The 15,659-nt window shown below is 50.7% G+C and overlaps 1 protein-coding gene and 1 long non-coding RNA gene across 9 annotated transcripts in view; one reads left to right on the forward strand and one right to left on the reverse strand.

The window, feature by feature from the left end:
• The window catches only part of PLA2G4E (phospholipase A2 group IVE), a 58,947-nt gene that overhangs the window by 18,851 nt on the left and 24,437 nt on the right, over positions 1 to 15,659 (reverse strand). For 4 of the 8 annotated variants that reach the window (XM_049104251.1, XM_035708758.2, XM_049104252.1 and 1 more), the window contains 5 exons: positions 15,276 to 15,387; positions 9,783 to 9,855; positions 3,750 to 3,886; positions 1,902 to 2,033; positions 851 to 891 (listed from right to left, as the gene is read on the reverse strand). In XM_049104251.1, the coding sequence (XP_048960208.1) occupies positions 851 to 891; positions 1,902 to 2,033; positions 3,750 to 3,886; positions 9,783 to 9,855; positions 15,276 to 15,387 (495 nt within the window). The remainder of the gene's footprint in view (positions 1 to 850; positions 892 to 1,901; positions 2,034 to 3,749; positions 3,887 to 9,782; positions 9,856 to 15,275; positions 15,388 to 15,659) is intronic. The other 4 variants (XM_025473090.3, XM_049104250.1, XM_025473091.3 and 1 more) reach the window with 1 other exon arrangement.
• On the forward strand, positions 648 to 15,278 carry LOC125754049 (uncharacterized). The gene is made up of 3 exons (XR_007407315.1): positions 648 to 729; positions 1,047 to 9,304; positions 9,726 to 15,278. It is a non-coding gene; the product is annotated as an uncharacterized LOC125754049 (long non-coding RNA).

Raw genomic sequence — 15,659 nt, forward strand, 5'->3', positions numbered from 1 at the left:
CTTCAGTGGGAGATAAAATTGATTTTAATTTGTTAATCAGCTGTTGATGGAAAATGAGGCACCCCAAAGAGTTCCAAGAGTCCCTAGGTAGAGGACTCTCTCAGAGTGGAGTTTGACATGCTTTCTTGTTCTAGCTCTTGCCCCTCCCCCTCCCCCTTTCTCTGGGCTTATCCTAAATCCAGGGGCTCAGCCCTATGAGGACTATGGAGAGGAGTCAGCTGCCCAATCACAAGGCACACTAACCATCCTGAACAGAGTTCTCCCCTCTCTACCCTCCCCTTTCCTCTCTCCTCTCCTTCCTATCCTCCAGCTCTGGGGGCTCAATTCTACTTGAGTACCCAGCCTAGTCATATCCCTAGGACCCTAGGTTATTTTCTTAATTGAAAATGATGGTTAATAACCCCACATGTTGGATCTGAGCATCTCCTTGATATGGTTCAGAGTTGGCTACAGAGGGGGACAGGCTACTTCAGGCCAGGGTTTGGGGGAGTTTAACAGTTCAGGGTCAAAGAGGTGATCCTCTGTCTTGACATCTTTCTCAGCCTGGCTTCTACAAGGCCCCATCACCACATGGCAGGAATTCTTCCCAGAGGCTACTCTTAGGAATGCAATTTGGCCAGAGTTCTAGATCTCTGAAGCAATTCTGATGTCAGGAGAACAGGATGAATAGGGGTGGGGCCGAGGCACCAACAGTATTTAGAAGCTCCCTCCCCTGATGGGGTGCCAAGGGTAAGAGTGGGAGAGAGGAGGGCAGCAAAAAGGCAGATCAGGCTCTGAAATGCCTGCCCAGAGCCATTTGGGAATCAGGACTTTGGGGGGCGGGGTTCCTAGGGAGTTGGGGCCTACTCACCTCTCCTCCAGCAAGAACTCTACCTCCAGCTCTTCCATGCCCTGGCAGGTGGATAAAGGGAAAGCATTTGTGAGCTGGGGCTGCACCTGTTGGCCCCAAAACAAGTCCCTTTAGCTTCTACCCCCACCCCAGCTTCCCATCACTCTCCTGCCTTCTTTTTTTTTTTTTTTTTTTTTTTTATTCATGATAATCACAGAGAGAGAGACACAGGCAGAGACACAGGCAGAGGGAGAAGCAGGCTCCATGCACCAGGAGCCCGACGTGGGATTCGATCCCGGGTCTCCAGGATCGAGCCCTGGGCCAAAGGCAGGCGCCAAACCGCTGTGCCACCCAGGGGTCCCTCTCCTGCCTTCTTAAAGGGCTCAGCACCTGGGACAAAGATCTGAGATAATATCTCCAGCCAGCTCAACTTAGAAAAATGGGGGCCCCTTCCCTCATCTATTCCTTCATACCTCTTGTCACATAATTTTAGGAAGCTGTGACTTCACTGGACTTTAATTTTTCTGCCAGGATGTAAGCCAGGCAAGAGCAGGGATACTTGTTCCCTGCTGTGTCTCCGGGGCCTGGGACAGTGTCTGATACATAGTAGGAAATCAAGCATTTGTTGAATGATTGAATTGATAACATCCTGGTCTTTTTCAGCTCTGGTTTTCTCTGATTTGCAGACTTTCCCTTCTTTACCCTCATCTGTCCTCTGTACCCTGGGCTATCTTAGCAGCAGGAGTCAGGGAAGTAAAGGAGCCAGCACATACTCCATCCCTATTTTGTACTGTGAAAGGTGCTAAGTGCCTTAATTATGTTTTCCCATTTTGGTGCCACAACAACCCTGCAAGGTATCATCATTGCCCTTAGACATATGAGGAAACAGAACACAGAATTAAATATATTCTGCAAGGTTACACAGCCAATAAGCATAGCACAAGGACTGAACCAGCAGTACTATCTTTTCCTGAATTGGTGACATAGAGAGAAGCTCCTAGAGTGGAGCCATGGAAATAACCAGCTGCTCCTCATGAGGCAGGAGGCTGAGGGCCTGGATACCTGCACCCACCTCTGGGTTGAGTGGGAACTTCACATGGGTTTTCTTTCGGAAGCAGAGTTTGGTGAGGTCATAGAGAATTGTCAAGAGATGGTCATCTGGTGTCAGTGTGTCTTCATCACAGACGCTCAGCTCTAGCACATTCTAGGGGAGAAGAGAGGATACAAGTCTGGTTACTTTGTTTACATGGACCCATTTCCCTAGCAAGGATGTGGGTCTGGGTATGAGACCAGCACAGAGGTCCCTGTTCAGGTGTGAGAGCCATTTGTAGAAAAATGAGCTCAGAGGGGATAGTGTCTATACTCTCCTTTCCAACTCTCTGAAAACTTCCTGACCCTCTAGGGGGATGATGGAAGGGCAGAGGGAGCAAGACCCTTGCCAAGTCATAGACTGTTCAGCACTGGGGCCCTAGATGCTAAAGAGAGCCCATTAAGTGCTAGACAACCCAATTCTGGGAAGCTAACATCTTAAAGCTCCAGGAGAGTGATGTGGCAAATTATGAGGATTCTCATACTTGATGAGCTTGGAGTGAAGTGTTTGAACTCTACCCTTTGGTTCATCAGCCCCTAAGGAAGTCTCATGGGTGGTCCCAAAGCTGCATGGCAAGAGTTGGGTGGCTACTATAACATCTAACTGAACACTGAAGTCAGTGATTTTAGGTGATGTGGATTAGCCTCTGAGGTCTCTTATTCCAAGGATCCTAGAAGATGTGGGTTGGGACCGGGTTTGCCTCTTTGGTCCCTATCAGGTGGTTAAAAGATAGTTGGAGGTTCCTTGCTGAATGAGATCTGTTGACCTTGTAATTACTAGTAACATGGACGTGCCCCAGAACCAACTGCATAGATTCATACGAGCAGCCCCATAGATCTTTAGACAAAGGAAGTCTAAATTCTGATTTCAAGATGGAGTCTGAGCCCAAGTCAAGATCCCCTTTCCTCACCAAAATGATACATATGATAGAGGAGATAGTTTTCTAGTAACCAATATAAAGCCCTCCTTGAAAGCAAAAAGGACTTATCATGAACCAGAAATAAAGAATCACTCTAAAATATGGAAGCAATAAGCTGGAGATGTGAAGCCTCAAGTGACCCAAGACTGGGATTGATACCTCCATGATGAGGCCAAGTTTGTTTAAAGAGCACTCTGTCGAGGGGGTGCCTGGGTGGCTCAGTTGGTTAAGTATCCAGCTATTGATCTTAGCCCAGGTCTTGATCTCACAGTCATGAGTTCCAGTCCTATGCTGGAATGCTGGGCATGGAGAAAAAAAAAAAAAAAAAGGCGAAGAAAAAGAAAAAGAAAAATTAAAAAGAGCACTCTGAGGTTGCTGAGGATATAGCTCAGCATGTCCGAGGGAGAATTCTCCCACAGGGGAGTCACCATATATCTGAAGAAGGCCAACACCATGAAACAACAGCCCAACAAATGAAAGAACAGATACTCAAGGAGCTAGAAATAATAAAGCCTTCTAAAAAGGAGTTAAGATAGGGAAAATCCTCTGGCTGGAATTAGACTGGCCTTGGACCTAGTGAATAGAATGGCCCTTTCCCTCCATGTGTTCTCTTACTAGAAGCATGTTCTGCAAGCATGCTCAATTTTTGCAGCTGGAACCACCAGGTTCCAGCAACAATTAGGTAGAAGGTGAGAGAGAAAGGAAAGACGATAGAGGATGAATAGACTCAGAGGGACAAACATGAGGCAGGCCTAATGAAGGAGTGGGTGAGTGAGAAGATGGGTCACTAGAAGTAGGTGGAAAGAAAGACAAATAGAAGAAGGACACATAAGCAAACAGAAGGAAAAGCAGGCATGGGGTGGGATTGGAAATGTCAGCATGGCTGACACAGCGTGTCTTGCAAGTCTCACCTTCACTTGGCTCTGGATCTGGAAGCTGAAGGTTTCATTCCACTCTGGGTTTGGGCAGTTGGAGATGGTCCTAGTCCTCAGCCTCTCACGAGAAGCGGTAGGCAGCCAGAGGCTCACAAAGCAGTCTGTCTGGCTCACTGTCCAAGGAAGACAAGAGTGGGGAAGGGTGAGGAAGCAGCCTGGGTCCAGGGAGGAGAGAGTCAGAAGGAAACTTCAGGCAGGTCACTTTCAGAGCAAGCCTTTGTCTTCAGGCCTTTGTCTCCCCTCCTGACTCATGGATCTGACTCTCCAGAGACCTTTTCCCAGAACCCCTGAGAAGGCTAGAGCTTGCAGGCTAGAAAATTCTCAGAGGGGGATTCAGGTCCCACTGATCACTCTCAAGGACACAGATAGCCTCTGGCTCTTTTCAGAAGCATCCCAGCTCTCTGAGCTAACACCTGCTAAATTGGAACAAGGTCTGACTACACGGTTTTTCCTCTGCCAGGGGAATATCTGGAGGACAAGCTCCACAGGGTCCAGTCCAACTCTTTCCTTAGCCCAAGATACCAGGGAAACCACAGTAGGGTACTGCTCTTCCTTCGGGCTGCTGAGAAGCAAGGGGACATAGTCTGCTGTGAGTCTGCCCAGAGGGCCAGGATGGGAAAAGACTTGAGTGGAACAAGAGTTTAGGAGAATCTAGAAGCAGGGACCACCATTTACATAGGACTAATGTCTCTACTGCACCTAGCCAGGCTCTTCATACCTACACTAGTCTCCCAGCATGAGGCATGTGACCCAAGAAAGCCTCACATCTAAGGCCATGTACTTTTTTTTTCTCACTTGAAATGAATAACTCCAATGTGATGTTGTGGGATGTGCTCTGGAGAAGGGACAAAGGCTTTGTTCTTTTTTTAAAAATATTTATTCATGAGAGACACAGAAAGAGAGGCAGAGACATAGGCAGAGGAAGAAGCAGGCTCCCTGCAGGGAACCTGATGTAGGACTCCATCCCAGAACCCCGGGATCACAACCTGAGCCAAAGGCAGACACTCAACCGCTGAGCCACCCAAGTGTCCCAAAGGCTTTGTTCTTAAAAATCCCTCCCAAAGTAGGGGAAGGACTCTCAGATCTTCTGGCTGGAGCAGCAGAAGGCATAGAGGTGAAAAAAAATAGCAGCCTAGTGTGGCTCCCTCCCTCCATTCTACCTGGGAGGAGAGAGAAACAGGTGCCATGATGGCCCTTGTCACTCTCCTGACAATGTGCTGGGGTAATTTCCAGGGTACACACCAGGCATGTAGAAAATGGTAAAAGTCAATACAGTCTCCAGTGTCAGAGAATCCTCTAGATGGTGGAACTGGTGTGAAGATAGGAGTTTTGTTCTAATAGGCCTGACCAAAACTACTAGTTCAAGTTATTAGTAGCAATGCCCGGTGAGAGTAAACCTGGGCTGTCCCCTGGGACTGACTCTCCACCCATGGTTTGCATCATAAGCATCCCTAGTCTCTGATTTCCTCTCCGATGTCTGATTAATCTTTGAGGGCTCGACGTTCAAGGGAGTTGGAATTCACGGCCCTCCTCCCACTGAATAAAGGTAAGATGGCATTGCCTCTTAGGGGTCATAATTGCTTAATCCAGACACAAAGAATGACCAAAACCCAGAGTAATCTACAGAAAATGATGACCTCATTGTCCCCACCCATCCCCTCCATGGCCAATCTGCTCCTGCTTGCCATCAACTCAGGTGGCCAGGCCAGACGCCAAGTATCATCCTTGGCTCTTACATGACATCAGTTTAATTCCATTGAGCTCTCTGGCTCACTTCACTTCTTACTTGTACTGCTACTGCCTCGGTGCAGGGAACCGTCACCTCTGCTGCTACTTCCCGACTGGGCACCCTGTCTCCTGTCATGCCCTACTCTAATCTTTTCTCTCAAGATAAATCAGAGGGATCCTTTTAGAGCTGACCATGTCACTCCCAGTTTAAAATCCTTCAACATCTGCTATCTGCCCTCAGGAAGGAGTCCCAAGCACTCAACATGGCTGCCTCTCCCAGCTTCCCCAGCCTCAGCCTCCTCCTTCTACCCTCCCTATCACCCAGCCCCTGTCCTGCCCCCAAACACACACATATGCATGCACACACACACACACACACATGCACACACACACACACACAAGCACTTGTACTCACCCTCTACATTCCAGCCAAACCCAAACATGTGTGGTCTCAGAAGTGCCATGCTATCTTGCCATTCCTTTTTGTCTAGAACATGGTTCTCTTCCACTTTCACCTCACCCTTCCCTTGGCTAGCCCCTTCAGGTGTCAAAAGGAACTTCCTCTGGAAGCCTTCCCTGAGCCCCCAAGTCTTGGCCAGTGTCCCCCTTATACACACACACAGCTTAGAATTTCTGCTCTTCTCTTGGCAGAGCACTGGCTATACTGGACCAAAGTGCAGGTCAGAGCATCTGCCTCCACTGTGCCCCAAATGCTGAGAGGGCCTGGAGACCATGAGTCAGCACTTGCTAAAAATTTGTTGAATAGAGGAATTGAATGGAAAAGCCCAACTTCCTGCTTTAGAGCACTGTATCAAATTCTGGGCTGGGTCACCACAGACATAGGTAAGCAGCTCAGATCTCTATTTGCTCTGCTTATAGGGATACTCCCCAGGGATCTCCCAGGACCCCTCCTGGACAACCCCCATTCCTCCTCAACCTGAAATACTTTCCTAGGGTCTTCCTCCTGTATGGTAGGGAACCTGCAGGCAGGGATCCCGCTAACTCTATACCCATTTGCTTAGCATAATTTGGCCCTGAGAAGGCCCCTTTGCCTCTAAAACCCCTTTCCTATTATCAGCTCATGCCTAAAATTCTCCCATTAAGCCCATTAAATAAAATCTCAGTATTTTTGGCGTAAGTTTTAAATCTCTAGGCAAGGTGTGACTTGGAAGAGAGGGATGAATCGGATACCCCCAGTTCCAGCATTGATTTGTTTTTCAGTTCTAAGAGACCTGGTCCCACTTCTATCCACAAGGTTGGGAAGGGGAAGGAGAGTACAGCCGAAGGAGGGGGAAATCCTGGGAGAGGGAGAGATCACTTGACGGAGTGAGGCCAGCAGGGGCCCAGAGGATACTCTGGGGCAGGCATCATTAGCTAGAAGGAGAGAGATCGGCATGTTGGCTATGATGAACGGTTAAGCAATGCTGACCCAATTTTGAGGATTTCGGAGACTACAGGGGATTTCCTAGGCACAGACAGTTCTAAGCCTTGTTCCTCTTGGAGTGATAGAGGGCTTGGTCATTGAATGACACACCTTCTTTCTCAGAATATGGGTGGCAAAGATGACTCAGTGAGATCTATAGATGTTGAGGACACTATCTTCCTAATACCTCTGGAGACACCTGCCTCACATTTGTTGGCTTGAGTTTTAACTTGATTTTCCCAAGAGAATAAAAGCTCTTGGACCCTGGGAGGTTTCCAGGGCTCCATCTTGTCCTGGCCCCGGGCTGGGTGGAGCACTCTTTGACAAGGGAGTCATCCCCCAATCTCATTCCTTTCAGACTCCTTAAAATCTTGGGAAACTCAGACACACACTTGGGGACTGAACCAGTGTGGAGCTCATTTTTGATCCAAGCTAGAAGGGAACAGTTTAGGGCAGGAGTAACCCAGCACCCAGAAGACGTTGGGATAGTTGCCAATCTCATCAGGCAAGGCAACAACAGAGCTCAGCTGAGGGGATTCCCAAAGGGGATCTGGAAACCTCCCAAAGGCAGTCTCTGCGCCAGAGGGGCTTGTGGGGAAAGGGAAGAGGAGGTTGGGGGGCCAGACCTCAGTCCATTTGTCTGATTGCCTGTGCCCCTACCCCCCACCCCAACCTCTGGGATGCGCAGGGGATGGGTGTGGCTGGAGAAGACAGAGGAGCTTGGTCAAAGGGAAGGTCTGCACACACAGGCGCAGGCATGCCACAAGTGTGCAGCCTGGGTGACCCACAGGGTTGGGACAGACACACCTGGGTGGGGGTGGAAGCAGAGGAGTGCAAGCTGTGGGTATCCTAGGGGTGAGGGGAGTGGGTGAATTCTGCCCAGGGGTGAGTGAAGTATCTGTGTGACCCACTGTGGCATGGGCAAGAAAGGCAAAAGAAGTGGCCAGGCCCTGCCCAGGGAACACTTCTCAGATCACTCGCTGGTGGCCTGGGAGGCCCCGAGAAACCAGAGAAGTCCCTTGGTCTCCTGCCAGCCTCCTGGCAGAGCCAGGCTCAAACTGACACTGGCTGGCATGGGCTCTGAACACTTTGGCCTCCAGGGGGGCCAGCTGGAGTCCTTCCCTACGCCCTGGTTTTCCCTCAGCCCCAGGGCCCTCTCACTTCTGTTTGCATAGTGGCAACAGTTTGTCAGCCTCTCCCCACCTATGCCTATCGCCCCCAGAAAGTCATGCGACCCCTTCCTTAGGAACTCAGGTACCCTATCACTTGGATTCCCAATCCTCCTCTGCCTGGCCCCAGCCTGCTTCTCCTGCTTATCCCCTCTACCTCACCCCCCTTCCCAGAGTCCAAACACTAGGATCAAACACTGCTTCCACTTTAGGCAATCCTTAGCCTCGGTGTGCGGAATGGGCCTCAGCATTACCCTGGGGTTGTTCAAAGGAGCAAGTGCTGTTTGGAGGCCTGCCCCCAGCCGTGCTCACAGATGCCTTGAGGCCTCTCTCTCTCTCCCTCAACATGGCCTCTCCCGCAGATCGGGCGCCCAGGACCTCTGGTCTGCCCCTGTCAGACCCCAGGCCCTCAGAGCAGCCTTCCTTAGCTACTCTCGGCTTTCAATGTCCTCCTCTAGTTCCTTTTTTTTTTTTTTTTTAAGATTTTATTTATTTACTTATTTATTTGAGAGAGAGAGAGAGAGAGAAAGTGAGCAGGGAGGTGGGAAAAGAATCTCGAACAGACTCCTCGCTGAGCACATAGCCCAGTGCTGGTGTGGTTTGCTCTCCCAGAACCTGAAGATCATGACCTGAGCCCAAACCAAGAGTCAGATGCTTAACTGCTTAACTGCTTAGCTGACTGAGCCACCCAAGGGCCCCCAGTTCTAAGTTCTATAGTGGTAGGTTCAGAATGTCATCTCCTGTTACTAGTCTGTAATTGCTTTGGGTTAAATGCACACTTGGTAACATGGCTCTCTGCATTCTGTCTCCCCGAGGCTCTCTCTACCTAGCTGAATCCCAGGGTGAGGGCAAGAGGAAAATGATGGAACTCTGGGGGAGCTTGGTGGCTCTTAGGCCATGCCTGTGTAGTCACCAGTCAGTGGGGACACCTAAGCCATGGGGCTTTGACACAGAGCTTTTTCCTTCTTGAGGGCCAAGCCTCACTCTGGATGGAGCAAGTTGAGAGCAGCATCGGGAGAAGATCTGAGTTCTCCTGATTTCTCGAATTCCACCCCAAAGATAAGCATGAGGGGAGTATCCTGCCCACCCAGATACCTTCACTTCTCTCTTAAGCCAAAGACTTCCCAGGGCCCCCATAATCTGGGAATGCAGCCAAGACTGGGTTGAAAGTGAAGTTAAGTCTACAAGAAAACACTGCACAAACAGCCCTGGTGAGTCCGACCATATCCATGGGGCTACACTGCAGAGCTGGTGCTATGTGGCTTCTGCCATGAACCCCAGAACCCAATTTAGGACCCATGCACTGAGAAAGGGCATTGGGACTAGGCTGACAGATGGGCCTCTCCTTCCACCTCTAGCAGCCCACAAACTCATGCAGAAGCAAGAGGGGCCCACCATGGGAGAAGCTGGTGCTCCTAGCAATGGGTGCTAGAGGAGGGGGAGTAGGGAAGAGAGAGTGAGGTGAACACGGTTCTCAGACCCAGGTGGTCTGCAGGGGCCAGTAGTGCCAAGGTAGCAGGTGAGAGGAGGGGCCTGGAAAAATGATATAAACCCCAAAGCCTGGAATACTACCTGAGTATAGCAATCACCCCCACCCCCACCCCCACTGCCACTCCTCTGATGTTTCTCCAGCCAGGGCCTGACTTAATCCCATGAGCAGAGAAAGAAGGAAGACAGGAGGATACTCACCCATATCAGCCTGTCGGACATTTCTCATCCGGATGACCTTCACGGTCAGGAGATGGCATGGAGACAGCCCACCCTGTGGTTGGAGAGGATAGTGGGACACTCTTCAGGCTATGACTACTCAGCAGCTCCAGAGCCACGGGCTCCCACTGCTCATTCCCAAGAAGTCTCCTCCCATTCAATCCGCATTCTGGGCCCCAGAGGATCACTGGTCCCCAAGGCTTTCTCCTCGCCCCACTGCTAGGAGCCAACACACCTTGGAAGAGGACAGCTTCAGGCCTGTTCTGTTCACGCTTCATCTGTTTGAATCTCAGGATTTGAAGCCCCTTCCCTGAAAGTTTGACCCTGGCTTAGAGGAGTCTATTTACCATCCACTTCCAGCCTGTACCCATGGCAGACGACACTGGACTCCTCCAGCCGACCAAAGGACCATATTTATAGAGGCCTTTGAACTATAGAACCCTTTACACTCCACATAGTTCACCCTATGTTGCCAAAATCACGTTACAACTTTTTAAAAGGATGCAATTCTTCTCTATTTAAAATATTATTGGAGGGTGCCTGAGTTAAGAGTCTGACTTTGGCTCAGTCATGATCTTAGGTTTCTGGGATCGAGTTCTGCATCAGGCTCCCTGCTGGGCAGGGAGTCTGCTTCTCCCTCTCCCTCTGCTCATCCTCTTTCTCTCTCTCTCTCAAATAAATAAAATCTTTAAAAAAGTATTATTGGGGTTTTGGAAAAACCATAAAAGTATGAAGAAAAAGAGTCTCCAGCATCCCATTATTGATGATCACTATTATCATTTGTTTTTGTTTTTGTTTTTAATGTTATAATTATTTTTATTTTGAACTCAAACTGTACACAGATAGTTCATCTGTTTTGGCTATTATCAGAGACAACACTGCAATAGCTTGCTAGCATCTACTGAACACTTACTATTTGCCAGACACTATTCTTACATTTTTAAATCTTCATAAGATCTTTATAACAGATATTAATTTTTTAAAAAGACTTTTTATTTATTCATGAGTGACACAGAGACACAGGCAGAGGGAGAAGCAGGCTCCCTGCAGGGAACCTGATGTGGGACTTGATCTCAAGACCCCGGGATCACGATCTGAGCCAAAAGCTTAACCACTGAGCCACCCAGGTGCCTGAGGTATTAATCTTTTTTAATTGAGATAAAACTGACACATAAAATTATATTGGTTTTAAGTGTACAACCTAATGATTTAATATACAGATATTGCAAAATGATTACCACAATGAGTTTAGTTAATACTCATTATAGTGAAAATGATCTTCTTGTCATGAGAACTGTCATCATGTTGATGTCTATCCTTGCAGCCTCTTCTGGGGCTTCATTCTAAACAGCCACAATAGAACGACACCTGGAAAGGCTGCTACCTAGACCCTGAGATAGAATTAGGGCCTCTTCTTCCTCAATCCCCAACAGTTTCCTCAGAATCAGAGCCAAAGCCAAACTGACAGTTATAAATAGGCCTGAGGAATCCTTTGGTGAGGTTAGCTCTGAATGTTGGGTATCTTCACAATTAATAACTTGATCTCACAGGATTCTGTTTAGCTATGTGACTCAAGTCAAAGGCCACACACATCACTTCTCTCCTGGTTCTGGAAACATGGCTAGGCCTTTGCCAGACCCCCCTCTGGGCATAATGGGCTCCTCGTTTCTCACTCCCCAGCTGGCAGAGCCGGTGTCCTGGTCTGATCTGGTGAGGAAGCAGGTGTCATTTTTCACGCAGGAGAACAGTTGTGGCAAAGCCTGTTCCCACTGGCCTACTTTCTCAGAGGGCAACGACAGTTCACATGGGCCGCCAGAGGCCTCAGGGCATTTCCTAGTGTTGAGGGGCTCTCGGCCATCACCGTCCCTCTCTTGCCTCCCAGAGGGGCTGCTCTGCCTGGCCCCCTTACGTCTAGTCTGGAAGGGAGCATTCACAGCTTCCAGCAGGACCTCACTCGAGGTCCTCCTGCCCTCCAGGAAGAGTCTGCTGCTGCCATGTAGCCCTGGTGCCCTCCAGTGAGGCTGCCCACCTCTTCCCACTCTAAGCCAACAGCGCTAACCACCTCAGCCATGACCTGTTGAGCGTCTGCTATATGCTGGGCGTTGTGAGTCTAATCTCTACATTCCATCTTGCTCAGTCCTTACAATGACCCGCAAAGCAGTTATTAGCCTCACTTCACAGATGGCGAATCTGAGCCTGTGTTCTCTGACGTCTGAAACTCAGCTAGAATCAAGAGGACCTTAAGTGTGAATCTAGTTCTGATTCAAGCTCATAACCACGACCATGGTGTCACTTTACTTGAAAATGACCTTTACCTTTCAACACAATGACAGGTGTCGCTTGCCCCTCATGTCCTCCTCCTCCTCCTCCTCCAGCTTTTCCTCTTAGAACCTCTTTTCCTTCTTTTCACTCTGAATTCCCCCCAGGCTCCAAAATAACCCCCAAACTCTGATAGTCCTTCTACTTGCAATGCTTTCACTGGCTACATTCCTGCCAACATATTCCACAACCTCCCTCTTTTAAGGAGTCCCACCAGAGCCTAAGGGTTTTTGAACGAGTTCCACTCCCAGTAGCCACAGAAGGCTCCCGTGTGGTCTACCTTGAGTCTCAAATCACAGTTTCTAGCTCTGCAATTTATAGGAGAGACCCAATTCCAAAGCACTTTCTTGCCAGCAAGGGGGTTGGGAGATAGCCCAGAGGGGTCAGGCTGGGAGGAAGGCAGTGGGAACATGGGACTCAAGTCTTGGGCCCAGATGATCCCGATGATCAGGTTGGTGAAAAATGACCGTCTTGGATAGAAATGAATGTACCCATTTTGCTTCAGATATAAATAACCAGCTCAACTGAAGTGGTGCTAGAGATAAGCGAAACTTCATGGCCCCAGAGGTAATTGATACACAGTAAAAAGATCCAAAGGAATAAAGCACAGTGTCTGTGGCTGTACAGCTGGAAACCAGAAACCAGCGATATTATGGGACCCAAACTTATGGGGTAGTTTACGGTGTGGTAAGGGGAGCCACTTTAAGGACTCAGACAAGCTTGTCCCTGGATGGGAGGCCTTGGCTGGTTATCAGGGAGAAAATCAGAATATTTAACGACAGCCATGGCTAGGCATCATGCCAGCTGGGCTGCAGCCCTGCAGCAGGGATGGATGAGGATCCTTCAGTTCATGGGGCATCAGAGGGTCCTGGGTAAGGACCAGGGAGCACTCAGGGTTTGGAGCTCCAGGCAGGGACTGTTCGGCAAACAGTACAGAAGTGTATTCAGATATGATAATAACCAATACAGCTGCGTGGGAAGGGTGGGCTTGACGGCTTTCAGGGAAGCCACGTGGGAGAAAGGGCTCTACAGCTCAGGCCAACAGACACACCCAGCTCTGGCTCCAGCCTCTTCCCTGGCCTTGATTCCCGGGGCTGATCTTGCCAGGACTCTACTTCCCCTTGAGACCTACTCAGGACAGGCAGATCTTGCCAGCTCATATGGAAAAGATGTCCCGCCTTGACCCTCAGGACTGGCTATTAGGCAGTTCACTAGTCCCCCTTCCTACCCCCATATTTATAGGTAGGACCTTGGTGGGGGCTGGGGAGCGCAATTCCCTGAGCTCTTCCTATGCACCAGGCCCTGGGCCCGACCAGGCGCACCACATCTGTTCTCATTTAGCCCCCCAACCACACTCTGAGGAGGGTGGTGTTATCCCAACTTTGTGGAGAAGCCTGGGTTTAGAGAGACTGCATCTCACACAAGGGCACACAGTACAGAAGCAGCAGGGCCAGGACTCAGGCGCAGATCTACCTGACAGCAGGGTGGCATCCGGGGCGCGGGCTCTCATAGTGAGTTAACCAAACTGGCTAAAGCTAGCTCTGGGTCATGCACTGGACTACTTAACAGCAGAGGCAGGAGTAAGCCCTCCGTTGCTGATTCAGGGCTCTCCCTGCACCCCAGGTCTAGCTGTCACCACAAATCCATCATTGGAACAGTTACCCATGGGCTTCCAGGGGCAGGCTCCCAGGTAGGGGTGGGAATTCGGGAGGTTGGGTCTGACAACCATGTTTCAGAAGTGGTGGGTGTGATACCCACCCCCAGGCCAGGTGGACCCTAACCAAACCAGCCCACAAGGTTTGGGTGCAGGAGAGGGCAAGACAGCTCCCAGGGAGCCTGTGGGAACTCCCTCCTCAGGGCTTCTCGAGGCAGGCCTGGCTGGTGATGCCGCCTCCTCCTCCCCAGAGAGCTGGGTGTATACATCCCACCAGTTCCTTGCAACATCTGTGTCAGAGCTTCGAATAGCCTGGTGATAGCTTCCAGTATGTGTGGGCCTTCCCTCAAAGGACATCACTGGGATGAGGACTTTATGGGACCTCAGAACATTTCCCAGCTGTCTGAGCAACATCCCAGACCAGGGGGCTCCTGGGAGGAGCTACCATGGCTCTTTCCCTTTGTATCACACAGGCTAGGTGAGGGTCAGGGCAAGAAGTCCAGCTCTGAGTCACAGACCCTCTGGGACCCGAGAGGGACAGGCATTGTTCTCAGCTGCTTCATTCCCTGCTTCAGGCGCTCTATCGCTTCTCTGGAAGCTCTCTCCCAGCCCAGGTTCCAGGGGCTCAACTAGACTGGGGAGGCAGGAACAACAGCTGACCAAAGGCTCTTCCAGTCCCCTGAGTGCTGTGGGGAAACGTGGGCGCCCCCCAGAAGGTGGTACCTGTCCTGACCATGGCAGCAGGGCACCAGGCACCATGCAGCTCGGAGCTCTCCTCCTTGGGCTCATTGGAGGCTGAGTGGGGTCTCCATCTTCCACCCCGAAAGGACAAGACACTTTCAGGCCATTGCTCATCTCATTCAGTGAGTCAGTGTGGCCTGGGGGAAGGGCCCGGAGAGGAGAACCGGGAAGAAGTAGCTGCTGACAGTCCGGGCCATGGCATGCCCATGGCAAATTGGAAGCTTGAGGTAAATGAGAAAGCTGAGGCAGAGCTGGTCCGGAGCCCTGGAATCCTGGCCTTGAACCCAGAGTCTCTCTAGGAGGCCCTCAGGAGTCAGATGGTGGGCCCAGGAGTCTTGACCACAGATCCAGCTGAACTTCCTGGCTGATATGACAGGTTGGCAATGCCACCAATCCTCATGAGACACCATGCCGCACACTTGCACAGCATGGCAAGGATGTCCACAGGGTAAATGCCCGTTCACCGCTAGCTCAGGCAAGCATGGATCCACCTCTGGCAGTTCCCAGCACCGTCTACCCGGGTGCTGACCTGGCCCCAGATGGCCCTGTGCCACACACAGCACCTTGTCGAGTCCGTGGGTACCCTCAGCTGAGCCATCCACCCAGGAGCCCCAACTGGACCAGCCCACACCCCCAGTGCTAGGTGGGGGCTGCCCAAGCCTAAGTGCTCCGTGTCTGGAGTCTACAGTTCTCCCAGCCCTCCCCGTGCCTGCCTCCTGCCCTCAGCCGCCAGCCCCACCCACCCAGCACTTCTCCCTCACCTCCAAGGCACAGGGGGCTGAAGGCTTGCCATCTTCTGCTTGGCATAGGTCTGGTAGGTAGTGGGAGAGCCAGGCAGGCATCTGCTTCTGGAGCATCGTGGCAGCTCTCCAGCTGGGTGGCAAGATTGGGAATTTATATTCTGACTCAGAGCTCCGCCCTCTGGACACCTCTCTGCTGTGGCTGGGATTGCATGGGGAGGGGTTATGGTGGGTAGGCAGATGGGGGGTGTGGGGGGCCTCAACTCTTTAGTATCAAGGGACTCAGAGGCCTTCAGATCTTGGAAATGTAGGAACCAGCAGGTGGTCCTGACCCTTGGGGTCAGCAGTCTGCTGGCCCCCAGAAACTCAGAGGCAGCTGGCTGTCCAAGGGAACGGGTGGTGAGA

The sequence above is a fragment of the Canis lupus genome, chromosome 30, assembly GCF_003254725.2.
Source record: "Canis lupus dingo isolate Sandy chromosome 30, ASM325472v2, whole genome shotgun sequence".
In the NCBI taxonomy this organism is placed as follows: Eukaryota; Metazoa; Chordata; class Mammalia; order Carnivora; family Canidae; genus Canis; species Canis lupus.